The sequence below is a fragment of the Schistocerca americana genome, chromosome 7 (assembly GCF_021461395.2).
Source record: "Schistocerca americana isolate TAMUIC-IGC-003095 chromosome 7, iqSchAmer2.1, whole genome shotgun sequence".
In the NCBI taxonomy this organism is placed as follows: Eukaryota; Metazoa; Arthropoda; class Insecta; order Orthoptera; family Acrididae; genus Schistocerca; species Schistocerca americana.
The window spans coordinates 271,170,844-271,191,433 of NC_060125.1; the positions used below are offsets into that span (position 1 = coordinate 271,170,844).

At 42.8% G+C, this 20,590-nt stretch overlaps 1 protein-coding gene across 1 annotated transcript in view; it reads left to right on the forward strand.

Moving 5' to 3' along the window:
- Window positions 1–259: 259 nt before the first annotated feature.
- Window positions 260–20,590, forward strand: part of LOC124622478 (myrosinase 1-like) — a 39,400-nt gene continuing 19,069 nt past the window's right edge. Inside the window, exons 1-6 of the mRNA XM_047148186.1 lie at window positions 260–406; window positions 997–1,127; window positions 1,919–2,053; window positions 13,611–13,733; window positions 13,816–13,996; window positions 20,369–20,463. Of these exons, the coding sequence (XP_047004142.1) occupies window positions 271–406; window positions 997–1,127; window positions 1,919–2,053; window positions 13,611–13,733; window positions 13,816–13,996; window positions 20,369–20,463 (801 nt within the window). The 5' untranslated portion in view covers window positions 260–270. The remainder of the gene's footprint in view (window positions 407–996; window positions 1,128–1,918; window positions 2,054–13,610; window positions 13,734–13,815; window positions 13,997–20,368; window positions 20,464–20,590) is intronic.

The window sequence follows — 20,590 nt, forward strand, 5'->3', positions numbered from 1 at the left end:
TACTGATAACAAAGCTTCTAACGATACCACTGAATGACACACAGCTTCTCCCAGAAGTTTTCCTCCATACCTCTCCGATAATATCAGTCAGAAACACCTGTGCGTTACAACAGAAGTAATCTCAAAAGAAATCTGCTGATTAATGGTGATAAGAGAAAACTGACTTATGTATTTGCGGTTTTGTAATGATGTTACGAAACCACACTGTAACTACATTATATATATGTAAACCTGCAGTAGCTCACAGAAAGACGCTGGACACTGAGAATCATGAGGCTGCTGACTGTGTTCACGGCTGTGCTCGCCGTTGCTTCGGCACAGACAGCCACTAACCAGTTCCCAGATGACTTCATGTTTGGAGCTGCGACAGCCGCATACCAGATTGAAGGAGCCTGGAATGAAGATGGTGAGTTTAGAAGTATTAGCTGTATTCCGCAGCAAAGTAAGAAGGAACAAAAGAGAACTTGGTACTGGAGAAAGCTCCGTTATTAAACGGGTCCACATACTCAACGTAATTCTTGAGAGCAAAGACCATTTTTAATTTATCCGTACAATGTCAAATTGTTTATACAAGACGGCCTTCATTGTATAATGTGTTATATCACATTACGGGCAGTTTAGGCCAGTGGCCACATCCAGATCCCTATTAGAAAATTATTTGTGGGAGAGAGGTCAAGTTTTGGTGTCCCTGTAGAACTAAATAGCTTTTAAGTATCATCGACGCAACTGCTCTTGAAAATTGCCACAGGCATAAATTGGCTAGTAATGTGATGTGACATTGATGCGATGAAGATCATCTTGTATAAACAATTTGACAAAGTTACAGTGTTTATTTAGAATGGTTTTAACATTCAACCGTTCCCTTACGTTCAGTATTTACAACAGCTTGAGTCGTCAATACGTTCCATGTTGTTGCTTGTCCAAAACAAACCCATTTACAAATTTCTATGAAAATACTTATATTACATATTGCAATGTTCTGGCATGTCTGTACAGGAAAGGGAGAGAGTATTCAGGACTACTTCTTCCACAACTATCCTGAATACATCACAGGAGACACCGGAGACGTCGCCTGCGATTCTTACCACAAGTACCAGGAGGACGTGCAGATGCTGAAGGCTCTCAACGTAAGTACATTTTTCAAAGCGAAGAGGACTTTCCCTGTTTTTTCTCGTGACTGCGACACTACGTTTCTCCTCATTTTATCTTCCATTCATTCGACATAACAAAACGCTGGTGACGTACTTATTAATTTTATGTGCGTATGAAGTGTTCTGCATCTACAGAAAACGGGGCGTAGGTTCGTTTACAGGTATAAGTTGCTTTGGATATACACTTAAAAGTGAACTAAATGTTGCACCTCAATTACGTGGTTCTGTGAAAAAATTCCTTATCAGTTACTAACGAATGACATGTTATTACGCATATAGTACTATGTAAGTTGTGTGTGTAGTTCTTAATTTTCAGTGTTCACTATCGCATCCATCCGTCTATTGAATAACTGCAAAGTAGTCTTGTTGCGTGTTATAAAAATTTCCCTCTCACGTTCTTCATGTCTATCACTGCACGTTTCTAAATTTATTTATAAGTCACTTATTGCTCTTTAGAATTACAAACAATTTTTGACCTTCATTTCATCGAATTTTATGTTACATATCGCAAAGACAAGGAAGATTTACATTAAAGAGTCTCAGCCTTTTTTAGTTTACTAGATAAAGCATAAAAATGTTGTCCACAAATAACGATCTCTGTGAGACATATTTCGCTCTTCTGTGTAGCTGTCTTGTACTGTATTGGTTAATTAGGTGGTTACCATTTCAATGTGTCTTATTTGTTGAGCTCAGTAAATTAATGATCACGCATCAGCTATCTATCAACAATATTTAGCCGCAACTTTTAATACACTGTGTTTGAACAGGCGGACGTATACCGATTTTCGATTTCCTGGGCACGAGTGTTGCCTACCGGGGACGTGGACGTTATCAACCAGGCTGGTATCGACTATTACAACAACCTCATCAACGAGCTACTCGCCAATGGAATACAGCCTCTGGTAAGTAAGAAGTGACAGAATTCACACAGGTAGTAAACTCTCTTGCATTTAAAAGCACCTAATATTAATATATAGCACCCCTGTAACCGATTCCAATACGGAACAAACAAACAATGCTTTTTTTACAGCTATGGCAAAATTACCAGGGTACTTCTGACACAGGCAGACAATATGCGAATTTTTTTCCCTGATATATAAATATTAAGGCTGAAACATCTTATCATTTCGGGCTACCTAACTAGGCACAGACCACATGAAACACATCAATTTTAAAAAGAACTGACGAACGATAATTTTGATTGTAACACTTTCGGCACTTCGGATCATGCGTTATGAACATTTCACATAAATATTAATGGGATTTTGATATAAATTAACAGCGATTGTTCCCAGACCTGCTCTGAGAAACGAGTTAGTTCTACATGTCTTTCAGTAAGGAGGTCATAGTGTGCAGGGAGAGCTGGAAGGACATTACAAGAGATTCAGCCATACAGCTACATGTTTCCTTCCCCGTGAGGCAATGTCCCATTCGGTTCAGTGGAAAGGAATTGAGGTTGGCGAACGACGGAATCCTTAAACTAGAATGGAAGGAGCGAGATTGAACTTCATCCTTCTGAATTTGAATCCAATATGTTAACTACTTTGCCGCTTTCAACAGCGATAATAAAAGCAATGTTAATAGTAAAACAAATATTAGCAGCTGTATAGTGGTGTCAGAGGCCTATAGAAATTTCGTGGTAGTAGTACGTACAACAATAGCGTCTAACAAGCAATAACAATTAACACCTAAAATTGCTTTGCTTATGTAAGTAATAGGCCAATTGTGTAAAAATAAATAGGTGAACCTAGACTTATAAATAACATATTTTCAATAAATGTGGTATTTATTTTAATCTAGTACAATTTACGAAGATTGTGTATGGATATCTTCAGAATTAAAGAAGGTGTTCTCATGTGGAAAGTAGCTGGTTTAAGTCTCGGCATAGGTTAACACTGTTATAACCGACTGCATGAGTGACACTGGGCAGTTACATTTCAGGGAGCGTTGTGACTGAGGGGTGAGAGAGGATGGCAGGCTGTTTCCACGGCATGATGAGGTGGCGATCATGTCCCTGTCCCGCAGGAGTGGATTAGTATTTGGTCAGCTGGTAGTCATCGTTTGATGAACTGGCTCAAACACGTGCTGGCACCTTGCTTAGCTGATGTCTGTACTCAGCGCTGGCCCTGCAACAATACCAGTGGTGCGTACTGGGATCTTGCATAGGAAACCCGTCTTCCATGAACGACTGCACCCAGGCGGCCAAGGCGAATGGCAAGAGGTCCTTCCAACAAACCATCAGAAGGCTGCAGCTGTTTCCGGGATGCAACCCGCTACCTCCTAGCACGAGTCCAACTGCTACTGGTGCGGACCAGCAAACCAATTGTGCTGTGGCATCAAGTCAAGAGGGTGCACTTACTACAGGAAGCAGGGTCGCGAACACACAGCTGCTGCTAGTGGCTCCATCTCTTCTCTTCATCTGCCATAGCCCCTGCGTCATGGTGGTATTGCAGCAAAGCAAGTGCATCGGCTATAAAATCAATAGTTATTTATTATAGATAGCAGTGCATTTGTGGTGCCTATGTGACTGACAGTCCTAGTCATGTACTCAGCAAGACCCCTGAAATTCACATAATGGAGACATCAACTTGCTTCTGCATTCATTACCACTGGCAAGTTACATCTACCAGGGCTAATTCATGGCGCAATAATTTCACAAGTTTGGTGTGTTAACCCAAACAACGGCATGCCAAACTCATTGGCCATTAGTGGGTAGTGCAATGTTACACTCAACTTCTCACAAATTTTACTCTTGATCTGGTAGTGGTGCTACGTACCCGCCCTTCCTCCCTGGAGAAGATACCCTATCGTACGTCTAATATGCAACATAAGTTCCTCTTAAAAACATCTGGCAGTGCAATTTTCAATATTCAATGACTAGATTTGATTTCGAACCCGACATGTTGAGTGTCTCTTGATGCTCTTTTGTTTTCTACCCTTACCCCATGTAACAGATCATTAGCTCCTAAGAACCTTTCATAACTTTGTGCTTTTATGCTTCTGTAAAGTTGGCCAATGGAAAGTTGCTCAGGATCTAATAGGGATTCAGTCAAGATAATGGTTGGAATAAGAACAAAGTATTCTCATCGTAAATTTGATCAGTCCTTCAGCTTTATTTCTAATCAGTTGGTGGACTTCTTCCACCTACTCTATTCTGGAAGTGTTACCTCATCAACATTATCTTGTAAGTATTACTGTGTGAGTGTAGTTTGCCCAGCAACTTGCATGGACTGATGTCGGCATCCAGCTAGTATCCAGTACCAGCTAGACCAGGTCAAGCCATGGTCCATAAGAAAACTTCGTTACCCCGAATGATGAGTAAACATTTGCTTAAAATAAAGTATTTTCAATGTTTGTTGGCCCACTCGTAAACTTGCCACATTCTGTCAAAACATAAGCTCTTGACAATTTGCAAACCTTCCCTTTTATTCCATGGCCTTATATCCTCTTATATTCTATGAGATACCATTTTTTTTAATTCACTATATTCCCTGTCTAGGCATCCAGTCTACTGCGATCTGTATTACAACTGGATCAGTCAGCTGGAAGCCTTCCTCCTCAGATAAATGAAGGCTAGGCAAAGCAGAGTTAGAGTCAGTATGGCTCAAGATAACTCAAGGTCACAGTTAGTCATTGTTGCCCTTCCTGACGTTGTTCAACATGCTGCATTAATTGCTGCACAGGGATTACCTCCACTTGAGTGGTTATTAATTGTTTCAGGTAGTGGATGAGGTCTGGTTTCTGTCTTATGGTTCAGCAAGGTTAGGTTCTACCTGGGGAGTATCTCCAGTAGCTCGTCCATCCTGTCCAGTTCGAGCTGTGATATGTTCAAGTGAGTATCTATTGTCATTGTGGCTCGTATGTGGGAAGTTAGCGATCTTATGTCACATGCTGTCCCATTAATCAACTACCCACTAAATTTAATTTCCCACTGTCTTCCTCCTGCGGGCCTTCCTTGTTCATAGCAAGTCTCTACTTTTATTAATACACTACCATATGCTGAATTAATCCAATCCAGACCTCGTTTCTGGAAATAAGGCGTCTCTTGGACCACGCCGACCCCTGTTCTTCGCATCAGTAACTGTGCTGTACATGTTTTGTGCATATGAATCACATGAGCTGAGCAAACAGTAACTTTTCACTCACAGACATGGTTGCAACTTTTCCTTTATCATTACTGCGTGACTGTCTCTCTCTCTCTACTCAGACATCAGCACCACACCACCTGTGTTCACCTGCGCCAACTACCCTATGACATCCTATTTTATCGCATACGAGTATTTGGTGCAGCATTTGCGTGACTGCCCAACACTGGGATCATAAACAATGTGTACAATAATACCTGCTCTATCTTCACTTCCGCCTGGTCTATCTTCACTTCCACCAATGCCATATGATAATCAAAAGGGAGATTTTTCCCTCTAAGCTCCACGTCAGTCCCAGCTTTCTCACCCCAGACAGATACCGTTCTTGTCACAACAAGATGAGACTCAAGTGTCCATGTAACATATGATGAACAGCTTCTGACAAGCTCGTCATCTCCACTCTCACGTCCCACATGCGGCTAGTGTCTATGGTAGTCTTGTCATGGTGACTGTGCATCCACTACTTCTACCTATATGTGCCTGACCTCTAGTTCACATACCTCATCACCTGCCTTGTCAGCTTCCAGAACACATGCATGTTGTTCAACACTCTACTCTCTAAGCTCGCTAACTGCATGATATGCCAACTTACCCAACGCCTTCACTGCCTTCATGGTCCTGTTTAGTTCCTTTATGTCACCAGCATCTGCTGTTCCACATACAGGCTTCAAAATCCTTTTCCTGATGTCTGCTAAACCATTGTTCTGCCGTCCTAATGAATGTGCAACCATCTCCACTGCTTTCAATCTTTTCTCGCAACTGCCGATACGCTTTATGCAATTTCTCACTCTCTCCTGACATTTCCCCAAGTACTCACTGTTCTTTGTTAACTGTCACAAACCAAAAAACACCCCCTCCAGTCTCCTTATTTCGTTCTGGAATTCCCATACATTAAATATTAAACTCAATGTCCACTGACGACTAGTAATCACGAGATCATCACACATGGAAAACAGAACTCTTCCCCCCAGGAGTGGATTCCGCAGTGCCTCAGAGTACCCCAGGCAAAGACTTACAGCAATACCATGAGCAACATCTTCCCCATACTTGTCAGTGTATATCAACCTGCGGACAGGGACTGTCCTTCCACCTTAAAACAGACTGCAGTCACTAGTCACCACCTGTTATCAAAGTAAAACAAAAGAAGCATATTCTAAAACAGGACTGCTCCCGGTACCCCAAACACAATATCTTAAGCAATTATTAAGACACACAATAAAACTACGTCTCCCGCTTGCTTGATCTCAGTGTATATTGCACACCCTGCACTCGTTCATTTACACTTTAACGTGTGCTCCTCCACTACCTCATGTTTGCTTCTCCTCTGTTTCCACCCTTACTATCCTTGAGATCGCCTCCAGACTGTCTCTGAGTGATCATAGACATCCAATACTCTATTGTCGGCCTCTTCAACAATGGTAGCCTAAATCTGACCGAATATGTGGTTTCTATTAGCTGATAAGAATCTTGGTGTCTCGTCCCGAATATTTTCGTCTCGTCTTTTGATATATAAGCACTAGACAGTATCACCCACCTCGCACTCTTTGTTGTGGTAAGCCTCATATGCATTTGACAGCTGCCCCAGTCTCTCCAATGCCTTGGTGTCCCACTCAGTACGCGCTTGTATGTATATGTGTTTAAACAATGAGATGGGAAAGAGGAAGGCTGATAAAAATCAACACTAATAAAACTCACCTCACTCTGTAGCCAATCGACATAAACAAACTTGCGCACCACGTTGCGGCGGCGCCCCAGTTACCAGCACATACTGAAAATCCCAACAGACCTCACACTCGCTGCCGCGGCAGTATAGCCACGTGAGGGCCCGGCATTCACGAATACAAGTAGCAAAAGCTGTCGACAAGAATACTACAGTCCAAGAACAAATAAATTAAGCCAACATAACTCCAGCTTCTTCTAACGTTACTCGCCAAACGGCGCCTTTAGGAGCTAATGCTAATAAGCCAGCAAATTATTCATCAGCTACGCGTTTAGAAACTCCTTAACATGTTTAAGTAGTTTAAAACAAGAAAAATTTACAGCACTACTCCCCAACGAATCTCAAGGACAAAAGCTAACTCGAAACAGATAAAACGGAGAGAACAACTTAAGATCCAGAAAACATACTTTGAATGTAAGGCCTTACCAATACAGATCCGTTAACGCAATCATCATCTTGAAGGATGCATAAGCCTTAGCTCTATAGCTTACGGTAATTAGCATAACCTCTTAGCCACCAAGAAATATATCAAGGTCTTCAGCTTGTACAATAGGGTCTAAAACTATTCAAACACATATTAACAACAGCCTCCAAAATAAAATAAAATAGATGTTTAAGAAAAACACAAATCTCTAAAAAAATAATAAATGAGATGCAAAAAATTTTAAAGATGTATCTAAGTCTAATTAATTTTCCAATTTTACGCCACAACTTGACCCATAATAACCTCATAATTCCTAAAATCACACAAGATAAGTTAAATACACATCTCTGAGTAAATAGAATTGTACCTCATCCATCAAATTAAACTACAACAAATCTCAGAGAGACATGCGAGGCAGGAACTGAGCAGACAGGTAAATAACACAGGCTGTTGCACAAGAAGTGCTGTACAGTCCCAACACTTAAAATATCAGTCAACGAACGGACGGGCAAATCCGTAGTCACTGCAATCCAATCCAATCGCAGACTCACAACACCAACAACGACGACGATTTCTCCAAGTCAAATACTGTCTTCCTCAACGCGCAGGTGTGATTTTCCAATGATCTGGCCGCCATCAGCCAGCGTCGTACTCCAGGACTCGAGTCTTAACCAACTCCCCGGCGGGCACGCTGGGCCTTTTTTTTTCCCCTTCACGTCGCCACGGCACCGGTAAGTCCAGGGTCACTGTACTATAATCGTACCACCTATCGAGATCCATGTAAACCAGACAAATTATTGAGTCAATGATTCGATTCGAGCTATCACTGCTCATTAATAACTGGCGTGGTTTCAACCCATTCAGAAATCCATCCAACAAATGCTGCCACATCGTAATAGCATTTTTTCAGCCTGGTGGCATCCTCTGATATGCTAAAGACTGCAAGGTAAAAATGCTGCCTTTGGTCAGTCATTCAGAACCATTTACAACTAATGGTATCCGCTTCTAAAAATCCATGATAGAAACATACGTTCACTAACTCAAGTTGCCAAAGGTCTCTGTGGTGTTGTGTATGAGGTATGCATTTATTACAGTCTTCCTATTAAGATGGTGGTAACTTAAGCGTAATCTATATTTCTTGGAATCTTCTGTAGACGTTTGGGCGCAAGGACAATTCCTGCTCCGCATGGACTATTGCTTGTTTGTATTATCCAATCAGACAACTGCTGGTTAATAAACTCCTCCAAAACTGGTTACAAATACTGGAGTATTGGATATGGTTTCCTGAAGAATGGTGCTTCTTTCCCTGTCAAAGCTGTGTACGAGTAACTGGTGTCATAGGCAACGGACCCCACGGAATGAATATATCCTCATATTCCACCAAGAGCTCCTCCCTTTAGGTGTTTCACCTTCTTACATAATACAGACATAGCGGTGTCGTATGGTTGCTTATGGCATACCCCTCTGTGGAGCTATCCTCCTCTCAGATAAGCCCAATCTAAATATCAAGATCCTTTTTATAAACTTTACATCTTCAGCCCAAAACTGTCAATACTGATGAGTACTACTTTCCTGTCACCTCTCTCTTACATGTCTATAATACATTTTCTCCTTTTATAAAAAATATTTCTGAATCTAATACATAGTTAATTTTTAATGGTTATATTATGTATAACGTATCGAATGGTATGTCTGGCTTCAGCCCCGCCCAAATCGACGTCCCAGTGCCCTTTAGGATACAAACCTGCGATCAGGCCTTAATGTATTTGTGCGCGGTTTGATCGGACTGGCCACTATGATTGACCCAACTCGCGACAAATCAACGTTGGGTATGGCTTCCACTAGCTCTAATGTCTACCTACTAAGTTCCGCCACACGTCACCTATTTTCAATATTGTCATGATGTTTATGAAAAAAGTCCAACCCCAGGATATTGCTGCAACCCCCGCTTACATAAGACACTACTTCCACACACCACCAGAAAATCTATTTCCACCCACCCTAAGCAATCTAGGGTGGTTAATTCCATCGTCTCTAACCTCCTAGATCACTACTAACTACTGGCACATGCGCCCCTGTGTCTGTTAAAATATGATGTTTCTCACAACATCTAATATGTATTCTGTCTCTGTATACTCACTTTTTACATCTAATTTTAATGGGAACCTTCTTTTCTCCTCCCTGACCACCCCTACTTTTTTAAAAAAGTCATCAGTCTTCTGACTGGTTTGGTGTGGCCTGCCAAAAATTCCCTCCTGAGATAATCCTACGCCTCCAATTATTTGGTGGATGAATTCCAATCTCTTCCTTCCTCTACAGATTTTACCCTCTGCAGCTCCCTCTAGTACCATGGAAGTCATTCGCTGATGTCTTAACAGATGTCCTATATTCCTGTCCCTTATCTTTGTCAGTGTTTTTCACATACTCTTTTTCTCTCCGATTCTGTGCATAACTTCCTCATTCCTTACCTTATTAGTGTACCTAATTTTCTACATTCGTCTGTACCACCACATCTCAAATGCTTCGATGCTCTTCTGTTCCGCTTTTCTCACAGTCCATGTTTCACTACCATACAATTCTGTGCGCCATACACACATTCTCAGAAATTTCTTCCTGAAATTAATGCCCATGTTTGATAATAGTAGACTTCGCTTGGCCAGGAATGCCCCTTTGGCCAGTGCTAGTCTGCTTTCGATGTCCTCCTTGCTCCGAGGAATGCCCCTTTGGCCAGTGCTAGTCTGCTTTCGATGTCCTCCATGCTCCGTCCATCATTGGTTATTTTGCTGCCTAGATAGCAGAATTCCTTAACTTCATCTACTTCGTTACCATCATCTTGACGTTAAGTTTCTCACTGTTCTCATTTCTGCTGATTCCCACTGCTTTCGTCTTTCTTCGATTTACCCTCAGTCCGTGTTCTGCAATCATTAGGCTGTTCATCCCATTCAGTTTATCATGCGATTCTTCTTCATTTTCACTCAAGATAGCAATGTCATCTTCGAATCGTATCATTAATATCCTTTCACCTTGAATTTTAATCCAACTCTTGAAACTTTCTTTTATTTTCAGCATTGCTTCTTCGAAGTACAGATTGAACAGTAGAGGTGAAAGACTACATCCTTCTCTTACACCTATTTAATACGAGCACTTCGTTCTTGGTCGTCCACAATTATTATTTCCTCTTGGCTCTGAGCACTATGGGACTTAACATCTGAGGTCATCAGTCCCCTAGAACTTAGAACTACTTAAACGTAACTAACCTAAGGACATCACACACATCCATGCCCGAGGCAGGATTCGAACCTGCGGCCGTAGCGGTAGCACGGTCCCAGACTGAAGCGCCTAGAACCGCTCGGCCACCACGGCCGGCCTCTCCCCCTGTGTCTTACCCCTACTTCTCTCAGAATTTCGAACATCTTGCACCATTTTACATTGTCGAACACTTTTTGCAGGTCGACAAATCCTATGAACGTGTCTTGATTTTTCTTTAGTCTTGGTTATATTATCAACCGCAACGTCAGGAATGCCTGCCTGGTGCCTTTACCCCTCCTATAACGAAACTGATCGTCATCTAACACATCCTCAATTTTCTTTTCGCCGGCCGGAGTGGCTGAGCGGTTCTAGGCGCTACAGTCTGGAACCGCGTGTCTGATGTACTTATGTTACTTACGTTTAAGCAGTTCTAGGTTCTATGGGACTGATGACCTCAGAAGTTAAGTCCCGTAGTGCTCAGAGCCATTTGAACCATTTTGAATTTTCTTTTCCTTCTTCTCTATATTCTTCTTCTCGGCAACTTGGATGCATGAGCTGTTAAGCAGATTGTGCGGAAATTCTCGCACGAGTTGGCTGTTGCAGTCTTCGGAACAGTGTGGATAATATTTTTTCGAACGTCAGATGGTATGTCGCCGGATTCATACATTGTAGACACTAACGTGAACAGTCGTTTTGTTGCCACTTTCCCCAGTGATTTTAGATAGTCTTCTGAAATGTTATCTGTCGCTTCTCCCCGGCTACTGGCAGATAATGGAATGTTCCACAGCACGTTCCCACAAATCTTACTCCTAATTTGGTAGCAGCCCTACAGTATGGTGTGGATGGCACTATTGACTTGTTGGATGTCACGTATCGTCATTCACTATTTCAAATAAGAAATTTAACGAGATCGTGATTGCTTAATGAATGAATTGTGTTGTTAAAGGGATTCAGGGAGAAGGGTGAGTGAAACATGGCTCCAACACGAAATCTAATCAGGTCCCCTACCACCAAGGTGGCAAACGAGCTTAACGTTCCTATCCCAATGAAGGATCCTCTGTGTAGTGCACCATAACCGTATTAAACTATGCAAAAGAGATTAAACTCAAGTCAATAGTACATACTGCATTCAACAAGAAACTGTACACCACAGTTCCTTTCCCGTTGCAGTTTTCCCTAGTGACATTGATTTTTCCCACGGACTACATCCGAACAGTCACACCAATTCGACTGCACTGCATATTAGTTGGTTCTCTATCTCTGACGGCACGTTTTGGGTGCTCTTCACAATTTGGAACATACGCAAAAAATTTCAGTAAAAATAGTAGAAATAGGGGAAATGTTACGAATTTCGGACACATCACTTAAAGTTAGTCATTGAATACTTGGACGCTGAAATAAATTGTATACTGTCATGACCTTCTTGTCAATATACATTATAGGTCCTGGTTGTGACAGTAAACAGACGAAATACAAAGATCTAATCCCAGTGAAGCAAACGATTTTATTGCTACGAAAATAAAAAAAAAATTGTAACGTTAAATCGTTTTCTGGCAGAAACATTTCACGCTGTCATGCTTGCGTTCAAGTTGTGGACGTCATTAGGCATAAGAAACGTAGCAGACTGTCTTGGATATTGTAAAGGAAGACACACAACATTTTATCATAATTTTTGTCAATTACACTGTGTGGAACTTATAATTGAGCAGACTTTTTTTCTATCGAGGAGAGCTACACAGCTATAAATGAAAACATGCAAATTTAATTCCGATTCACCTACTGTGCACACCTTTTTTTCCACAACCGATTCGAAGGCGGTCATATTTTATTTTAACTTCCAGTGCACTTCTATCCTTTTCGCCAACAACGCAATAAAAATCAATCGCACAGGTAGCCAGCGCCCATTTAATATCAGCTCATAGGTGCAATGCACAAGCTAGTACCTTGCACGTGGGGTGCTTCATGCTACATGGTCACCATTTCTAATGTGGTGTAAGTGTAGGCCACATATTGGTAAGATTGGGAGTCACAATGAGGTTGATAGCTTCCGTATATTTTACATAATTCGTAATGGATGTGACGGTTGGATACTTCGCGGGAGAAAGGCCGGAATTTGCTGTTCATATTTCATTGGTTACATTTCCGTTTGTTCCCCTCAATCAGCTCATGCAAATGGTGCAAGGTTTTTTTGGTAAAACCCCGGCCGATATCTATCTCTATTCTGGTGCTAAATGGGCAAATGCTGCCCTCTCGCACTGTTGTTGGGACATTGCTTTTCTATATGCATTAGTCCCAGGAGTTTAGTGCTTGAAAGTCTTGAGGAAACCTATTTTTCCACCGCACCGTGTACTTAATCGGTGATTAAAATTAAACAACGAAGTCAGGATACAAATTTTTATTGACATAGGTTCATAGTGTTAAAGTAAGGATAGCTGTAATTTACATGTCAAGCCAAAATTGGCGCAGTGAAGTGAAAAACTGTCATTCCTGTAAGCTGAGAGTGGTTTGTACAAACATGCTCACCATACAAATATGTATTCCACCCATCAACACTATGTTTGTCCACCACACACTGCACTGCTATAATCCTTCCATCACTATTGCTACTTGTTCCCATCTGCATAAAAGTATACACGCTGTATCGGTAGTTAGGTTCCGAGAAATTCCAAATAAGGTAAGGTTCTCGTTTTCTAAATTTGTACAGCCCCGTTTCTTATCGAAGACAGTACTATAGATGTTGTAATAATATTAGGTTGGAATCATCATATATTACCAAAACACTGGTTACAAAAAAAGTTAGAGACATCATTAAGCCTGAACCTCTGCTTCAGAATCCTGTAACAACTACAGGTATAATTAAATGAATATGATTACTTGAGCAAAGTTTTGTAAGGTTTCACACTGTATTATGCCCTCTGCAGGTAACGATGTACCACTGGGACCTGCCTCAAGCACTGCAGTACATCGGAGGCTGGCCCAACGAGTTGCTGGCAGACTACTTCGTTGAATACGCCAGGGTACTGTTTGAAAACTTCGGTGACAGGGTAATCAAAATCTTAATATACTTACAGGCTTCACTCACACCTAATTTAGCTGATAGCATATTGACAGGGTATGGTTTCACAGGTGAAATGGTGGATCACATTCAACGAGCCAGCCGTCTTCGTGAATGGTTACGCGACGGCTGGTTTCGCCCCCTCTCAACCTGCATCGGGCATTGGCGACTACCTAGCGACACACACCATCGTCAAAGCCCACGCTAGGGTCTGGCACCTGTATGATGAGCAGTTCAGAGCCTCGCAGAACGGTCAGTACGTCATGAATATATGGAGGGCCCTCCTGATGCTCTTAAAATTTACGATAGACAAATACACTGATGAACCAAAACATGATGTCCAAAGCCAAGTTCGATACTGAATGCCATGTGTAAAGTATGTATAAAGTGAGATGATTGATAAATCACTATAACGGCGATATGGGCCGCAAAGGGAGAAATCCACTGAGATAAGTGATGTTCATGAAGGACATACTGTTATGAGCGAGCAGCTGAAGCAAGCGTCGCGGAAACAGCTAGAATGGTTGGCTATTTGCGTTCTGTTGTCGTGAGCATCTGTGGAAAGTTAAAACCACGAGTGAGCGAAAAGGTGTTTGGTATCCATGCATCATCATGGAACGTGGATGTCAAAGACTTCCTCGCTTTGTCGATCATGAATCATGACAGACGGCTGTCTGTGCCAGAACTGACGACAGAATACAACGCTAGTGCAGGCACAATTGTTTCGCAGCGTACCGATGAGCGCACATTGATAAAAATTGGGCTTCGTAACAGAGCACCCCTATGTGTCCCAATATTGACACAACCAAATGGCTCTGAGCACAGTGGGATTGGACATGTGAGGTCATCAGTCCCCTAGAAATTAGAACTAATTAAACCTAAGGACATCACACACATCCATGCCCGAGGCAGGATTCAAACCTGCGACCGTAGCGATCGCGCGGTTCCAGACTGAAGCGCCTAGAACCGTTCGCCACACTGGTCGGCACACAACCATATCGTAAATAAGCACTGCAGATGGCATAGGATCGTCGAGATTGAATCGGCTGGTTGATTGAATCATGTTTTGTGATACATCAAGTCGATGGCCGTGTCTGGATATGTCGCCATCCATGTTATTGGCTGCATGAGGCATGCACTGTGATGGACGCAGGCTGGTAGAGGAAATATTCTGCTTTGGAGACCTCCATCTGGGCTTCTGTCGGACATATGATATTTATGTAAGGCAAAATGTCAACTGTGTGAAATACGTGAACATTTTTGAATAACGTGAGCATGTCCTCATAACTGATGTCCGCTCTGTTGGCAGGATAACTGCTCGTGAAATAAAGGTACAAACATGACACATAAGATTGAGGAGCAAGACAGTGAACTTATTTTGACGATCTTGCCACCGTATTCGCCTCATCTGAATCCGACAAACAGCTCTGCGTTATCAGCTACAACTCTGCATTCACAAAAAATTTGCCTATGATTCTCAGAAACCTTGTGAGCTGTGGGTAGCTATCTGTTGTTACATACCTCTGGAGACCTACAATTTCAATCCATCTCACGCAGAACAGCTGCTGTAATGCGTTTCGTAAGTGTATCAGAACACTGTTAAACCGGTGATCGTAACGTTTTCTTTCATCAGTGCTTGGTAGACAATAAAGAATATACACTCCTGGAAATTGAAATAAGAACACCGTGAATTCATTGTCCCAGGAAGGGGAAACCTTATTGACACATTCCTGGGGTCAGATACATCACATGATCACACTGACAGAACCACAGGCACATAGACACAGGCAACAGAGCAAGCACAATGTCGGCACTAGTACAGTGTATATCCACCTTTCGCAGCAATGCAGGCTGCTATTCTCCCATGGAGACGATCGTAGAGATGCTGGATGTAGTCCTGTGGAACGGCTTGCCATGCCATTTCCACCTGGCTCCTCAGTTGGACCAGCGTTCGTGCTGGACGTGCAGAGCGCGTGAGACGACGCTTCATCCAGTCCCAAACATGCTCAATGGGGGATAGATCCGGAGATCTTGCTGGCCAGCGTAGTTGACTTACACCTTCTAGAGCACGTTGGGTGGCACGGGATACATGCGGACGTGCATTGTCCTGTTGGAACAGCAAGTTCCCTTGCCGGTCTAGGAATGGTAGAACGATGGGTTCGATGACGGTTTGGATGTACCGTGCACTATTCAGTGTCCCCTCGACGATCACCAGTGGTGTACGGCCAGTGTAGGAGATCGCTCCCCACACCATGATGCCGGGTGTTGGCCCTGTGTGCCTCGGTCGTATGCAGTCCTGATTGTGGCGCTCACCTGCACGGCGCCAAACACGCATACGACCACCACTGGCACCAAGGCAGAAGCGACTCTCATCGCTGAAGACGACACGTCTCCATTTGTCCCTCCATTCACGCCTGTCGCGACACCACTGGAGGCGGGCTGCACGATGTTGGGGCGTGAGCGGAAGACGGCCTAACGGTGTGCGGGACCGTAGCCCAGCTTCATGGAGACGGTTCCGAATGGTCCTCGCCGATACCCCAGGAGCAACAGCGTCCCTAATTTGCTGGGAAGTGGCGGTGCGGTCCCCTACGGCACTGCGTAGGATCCTACGGTCTTGGCGTGCATCCGTGCGTCGCTGCGGTCCGGTCCCAGGTCGACGGGCACGTGCACCTTCCGCCGACCACTGGCGACAACATCGATGTACTGTGGAGACCTCACGCCCCACGTGTTGAGCAATTCGGCGGTACGTCCACCCGGCCTCCCGCATGCCCACTATACGCCCTCGCTCAAAGTCCGTCAACTGCACATACGGTTCACGTCCACGCTGTCGCGGCATGCTACCAGTGTTAAAGACTGCGATGGAGCTCCGTATGCCACGGCAAACTGGCTGACACTGACGGCGGCGGTGCACAAATGCTGCGCAGCTAGCGCCATTCGACGGCCAACACCGCGGTTCCTGGTGTGCCCGCTGTGCCGTGCGTGTGATCATTGCTTGTACAGCCCTCTCGCAGTGTCCGGAGCAAGTATGGTGGGTCTGACACACCGGTGTCAATGTGTTCTTTTTTCCATTTCCAGGAGTGTATTATGTGCACCTGTCATTGGATCAAAGTCATCGACGTAGTAGCGTTCCATCGTGAGAGTTGCGGTGTTGTTGTAGCGTGGACGTGGGACAATGAATTCACTTTGGACTCACCCTGCCCCACTACTGTGCAACTGCTGCTTTCATGTGAAGGACTTTGGTGAAGGCTGTGTCTGAGGCAAATACACCTTTCTCCAATGCATTTCTCTTGCGGACTCCACTGCCTTTCGATTAACATGACATGCATCACACGTCGCTACAGCAGTGCCACATATGTCAATTGTGCCTGACACGTTCCACATCATTACGAAGTGTCGTATTCATGATCTATGGAACGAGTACTAATCTAATCTAATCTAATCTGATCTAGTTAAGCCTCCACTAACATGGAGTGGGTAGCCAGCGGCTGATGAACGTTGCTTTGCCTGCTGGGCCGCTGATAGTTAAATGAGATGCTGGACAAGACTTCATAAAAGATTGCGCTTGTATGCTGGACTACTCGAAGATTGGAAATAAACTCACACTTTGTGTTCCGCGTTGAAAATTCTGATTGGAGGTGTCAAGTTCCCAGGTGTTAAGTGTCAATGAACAAGTAATTTTGGTCCCACTGTTGCAATCTAATGTTCATGTAGTGTTCCTTACACACTTATTACCCAAATGAGATACTGCATTGATTTGACACAATTAAAGATAGCTTCCGGAGTTTTGTATTCTAATGAAAAGACTCGAATGATCGTCTATTCGAATCCAATTTCTTCACTTGGTATGCAAACGTGAACGTATTTGCAGCGACAATCAAGGTATGTAAACATACTTCCATTAAATGGCTGAAGGGGTCGTTTTGGAATTCATCGCTCTATGTTATTAATTACGTACCCTTATCATGTTATTATCTCGTAGCGAATATGTACCATATTGAGACACTTAAATTAGTAAAACAGTTTTGCTCTTTGGGGAGCAAAATAACCGATGATGGTCGAAGTAGAGAGGATATAAAATGTAGACTGGCAATGGCAAGGAAAGCGTTTTTTAAGAAGAGAAATTTGTTAACATCGAGTATAGATTTAAGTGTAAGGAAGTCGTTTCGGGAAATATTAGTATGGAGTGTAGCCATGTATGGAAGTGAAACATGGACGATAAATATTTTGGACAAGAAGGGAATAGAAGCTTTTTAAATGTGGTGCTACAGAAGAATGCTGAAGATAAGATGGGTAGATCACGTAACTAATGAGGAGGTATTGAGTAGGACTGGGTAGAAGAGAAGTTTGTGGCACATCTTGACTAGAAGAAGGGATCGGTTGGTAGGACGCGTTCTGAGGCATCAAGGGATCACCACTATAGTATTGGAGGGCAGCGTGGAGGGTAAAAAACGTTGAGAGAGACCAAGAGATGAATACACTAAACAGATTCAGAAGGATGTAGGTTTCAGTACTTACTGGGAGATGATGAAGCTTGCACAGGGTAGAGTAGGATGGAGAACTGCATCAAACCAGTCTCAGGACTGAAGACCACAACAACATCATGTGTTCCGTCTCCTTAGCGTATAGGCACTGGCGGTGATTCTGCACCTTTGCCGTGACACATCAAACGCGAGGGAGTGTTATTGGATGGCAGAGTTACTCTACAGCTGTTGGAGTCCAGCACTGGATTTGCGAATGTTTTGCAGCGCTTTGGTCCGTCTATTCACAGTTTGCTAGGATTTATAACGATTCATGTCACGAACAATTTGGACCCCACACAATTAACATCTGACTGCAATTTATGACGAATTACGGTCTCGAGTTACCCCCTTGACAAAGCGAGACGTGAGAGGGACAGTGTCTGCACAATCTCGAAGTTCGGCCAGTCAACGTCCAGTCACGATCTTGCCGAGCTAAACTCGTTGCACATTGTACGCTCGACTGCTGTGCTGTTGGCCTGTACAGAGCTCCACGATATGACCAGTTCCACTTGCCCTCGAGCAGGGGAAGTTATTCACCAACACAAAGGCTATATGTAACTGAATTTTTAGTCAGGGTATCGTGCTTTATAGTTGTAGCCGCTTGTTCTGGTAACACAAAGAAAGAAATGAACAGGATGAAGATATTATAACTGAACTAGTGGATGGGCATATGGCAAGAAGCAGAAAGCTTACTTTCGAAGTAAAATGTAACTATAATGGCGAGGAATATTATCCCTCCGCGAAGAACTACAAGTCAGCCAAGTGAATTCCCCATTGAGAACAAAATGCATCGACTTGAGATTTTTTTTATAGTCCGCCTAATACACTCTCCCATTCCTCCACTCGCTAACTTTACTGATTTATTTCGAACACAGATTGTTTCATCCTCTGCAAAGGCAGGCACCTACAGACGAAATAATCGTTTGTGAAACCACTAGTTCAAGAGACAGTTACAAGACAGATTTCTTTCTATTAGTATTACCTAACAGTTTGACTGGACAATCTTAACGCATATAATTCGTGTCGGGTGAGATAATTTCATGGTTTAATGACAAACAGGAGCAAGTAAATATGTTATATGATTTAACGATACCCATAATACAATTTGTAAAAGACGAATATTTTGGAAAATTTGGAAATTCGTGGTAAGGTCTTACGGGACCAAACTGCTGAGGTCATCAGTTCCTAAACCTACACACTACTTAATTTAACTGCAACTAAATTACGCTATGGACGACACACACACCCATGCCCGAGGGAGGACCGAACCCTACCACGGGGGGAGCCGCACGGAGCGTAACAAGGCGCCCTAGACCACGAGGCTATCCCGCGCGGCGGAATATTTTGGAATTACGAATAACGTTCCAAGTGTATCATTAACTTGAAGCGGAAGGTTGTTCTCAACAAGTATCGAATAAGTTTGAATCTGATTAGAATGTCGTATACTCTACAGTAGCACAGTGTCATGCACAAAAAAGTCCTCCACTTACTAAATAGGAGAGCTGGACAGTTACTTCTTTTGTCCATGAAAACTGTTTCATTATCAGAGAAATGAAAGGCAGTGTAAAAGTTTCATCAAATACCCTATAGTAGGTTTCAGAGACTGCATTGTTGCCTAACTGCAGTAGAGCTTATTGCTTACAGTTGCAGTCACAGAATTCTAGAAAAAGTGAATTCTTGTTATATATTCCTTGTTACAAATTAAAATGAACATTTTTAAAGCCCCTTAATTGTAATTAAAATTATTATCAGGTTCTTTAGAATTACCCAGTGACAGGCGTAAGTACCGAAGGCAGAATGATGTGCTCTTCTGACTTATGAACCGAATGTTTGTAAATAGACTCTCCTGAATTTGCAAATCAAAAATCAGAACCTTGATTATATTAGTTAGGATTAAATCTGTACAAAGTTTGCAGAAATTTTGGTAACTGCGTGAAGAAATACTCAAGACCACATTATTTCTATCTCAGAAATGTAGATAAAAATCTATTCCGATACCCCGGCACTTTGAATAAATTTAAATAATTGTTTCCAGTCTATCAATATTATTTTGTTCAACATTTCAACGAATAAACTGAAGTGGCTATTTTCATATGTTTTGCAGGTAGTGTGGGTATTACTCTTAATATGGATTGGCCGGCAGCACTGACTAACTCGACAGAGGACGAAGAGGCTGGTGAGAGAGCACGACAATTTCAGGTGAGTGTCATAATACTGCCCTCAACCAGCTGGACCTTCTATAACTATCCAGTATGTTGCTATTTATTTAGAGTGTTCAACGAACAATAATCACGGTACTCACAAGGCCTAGATACAGCACACTGAA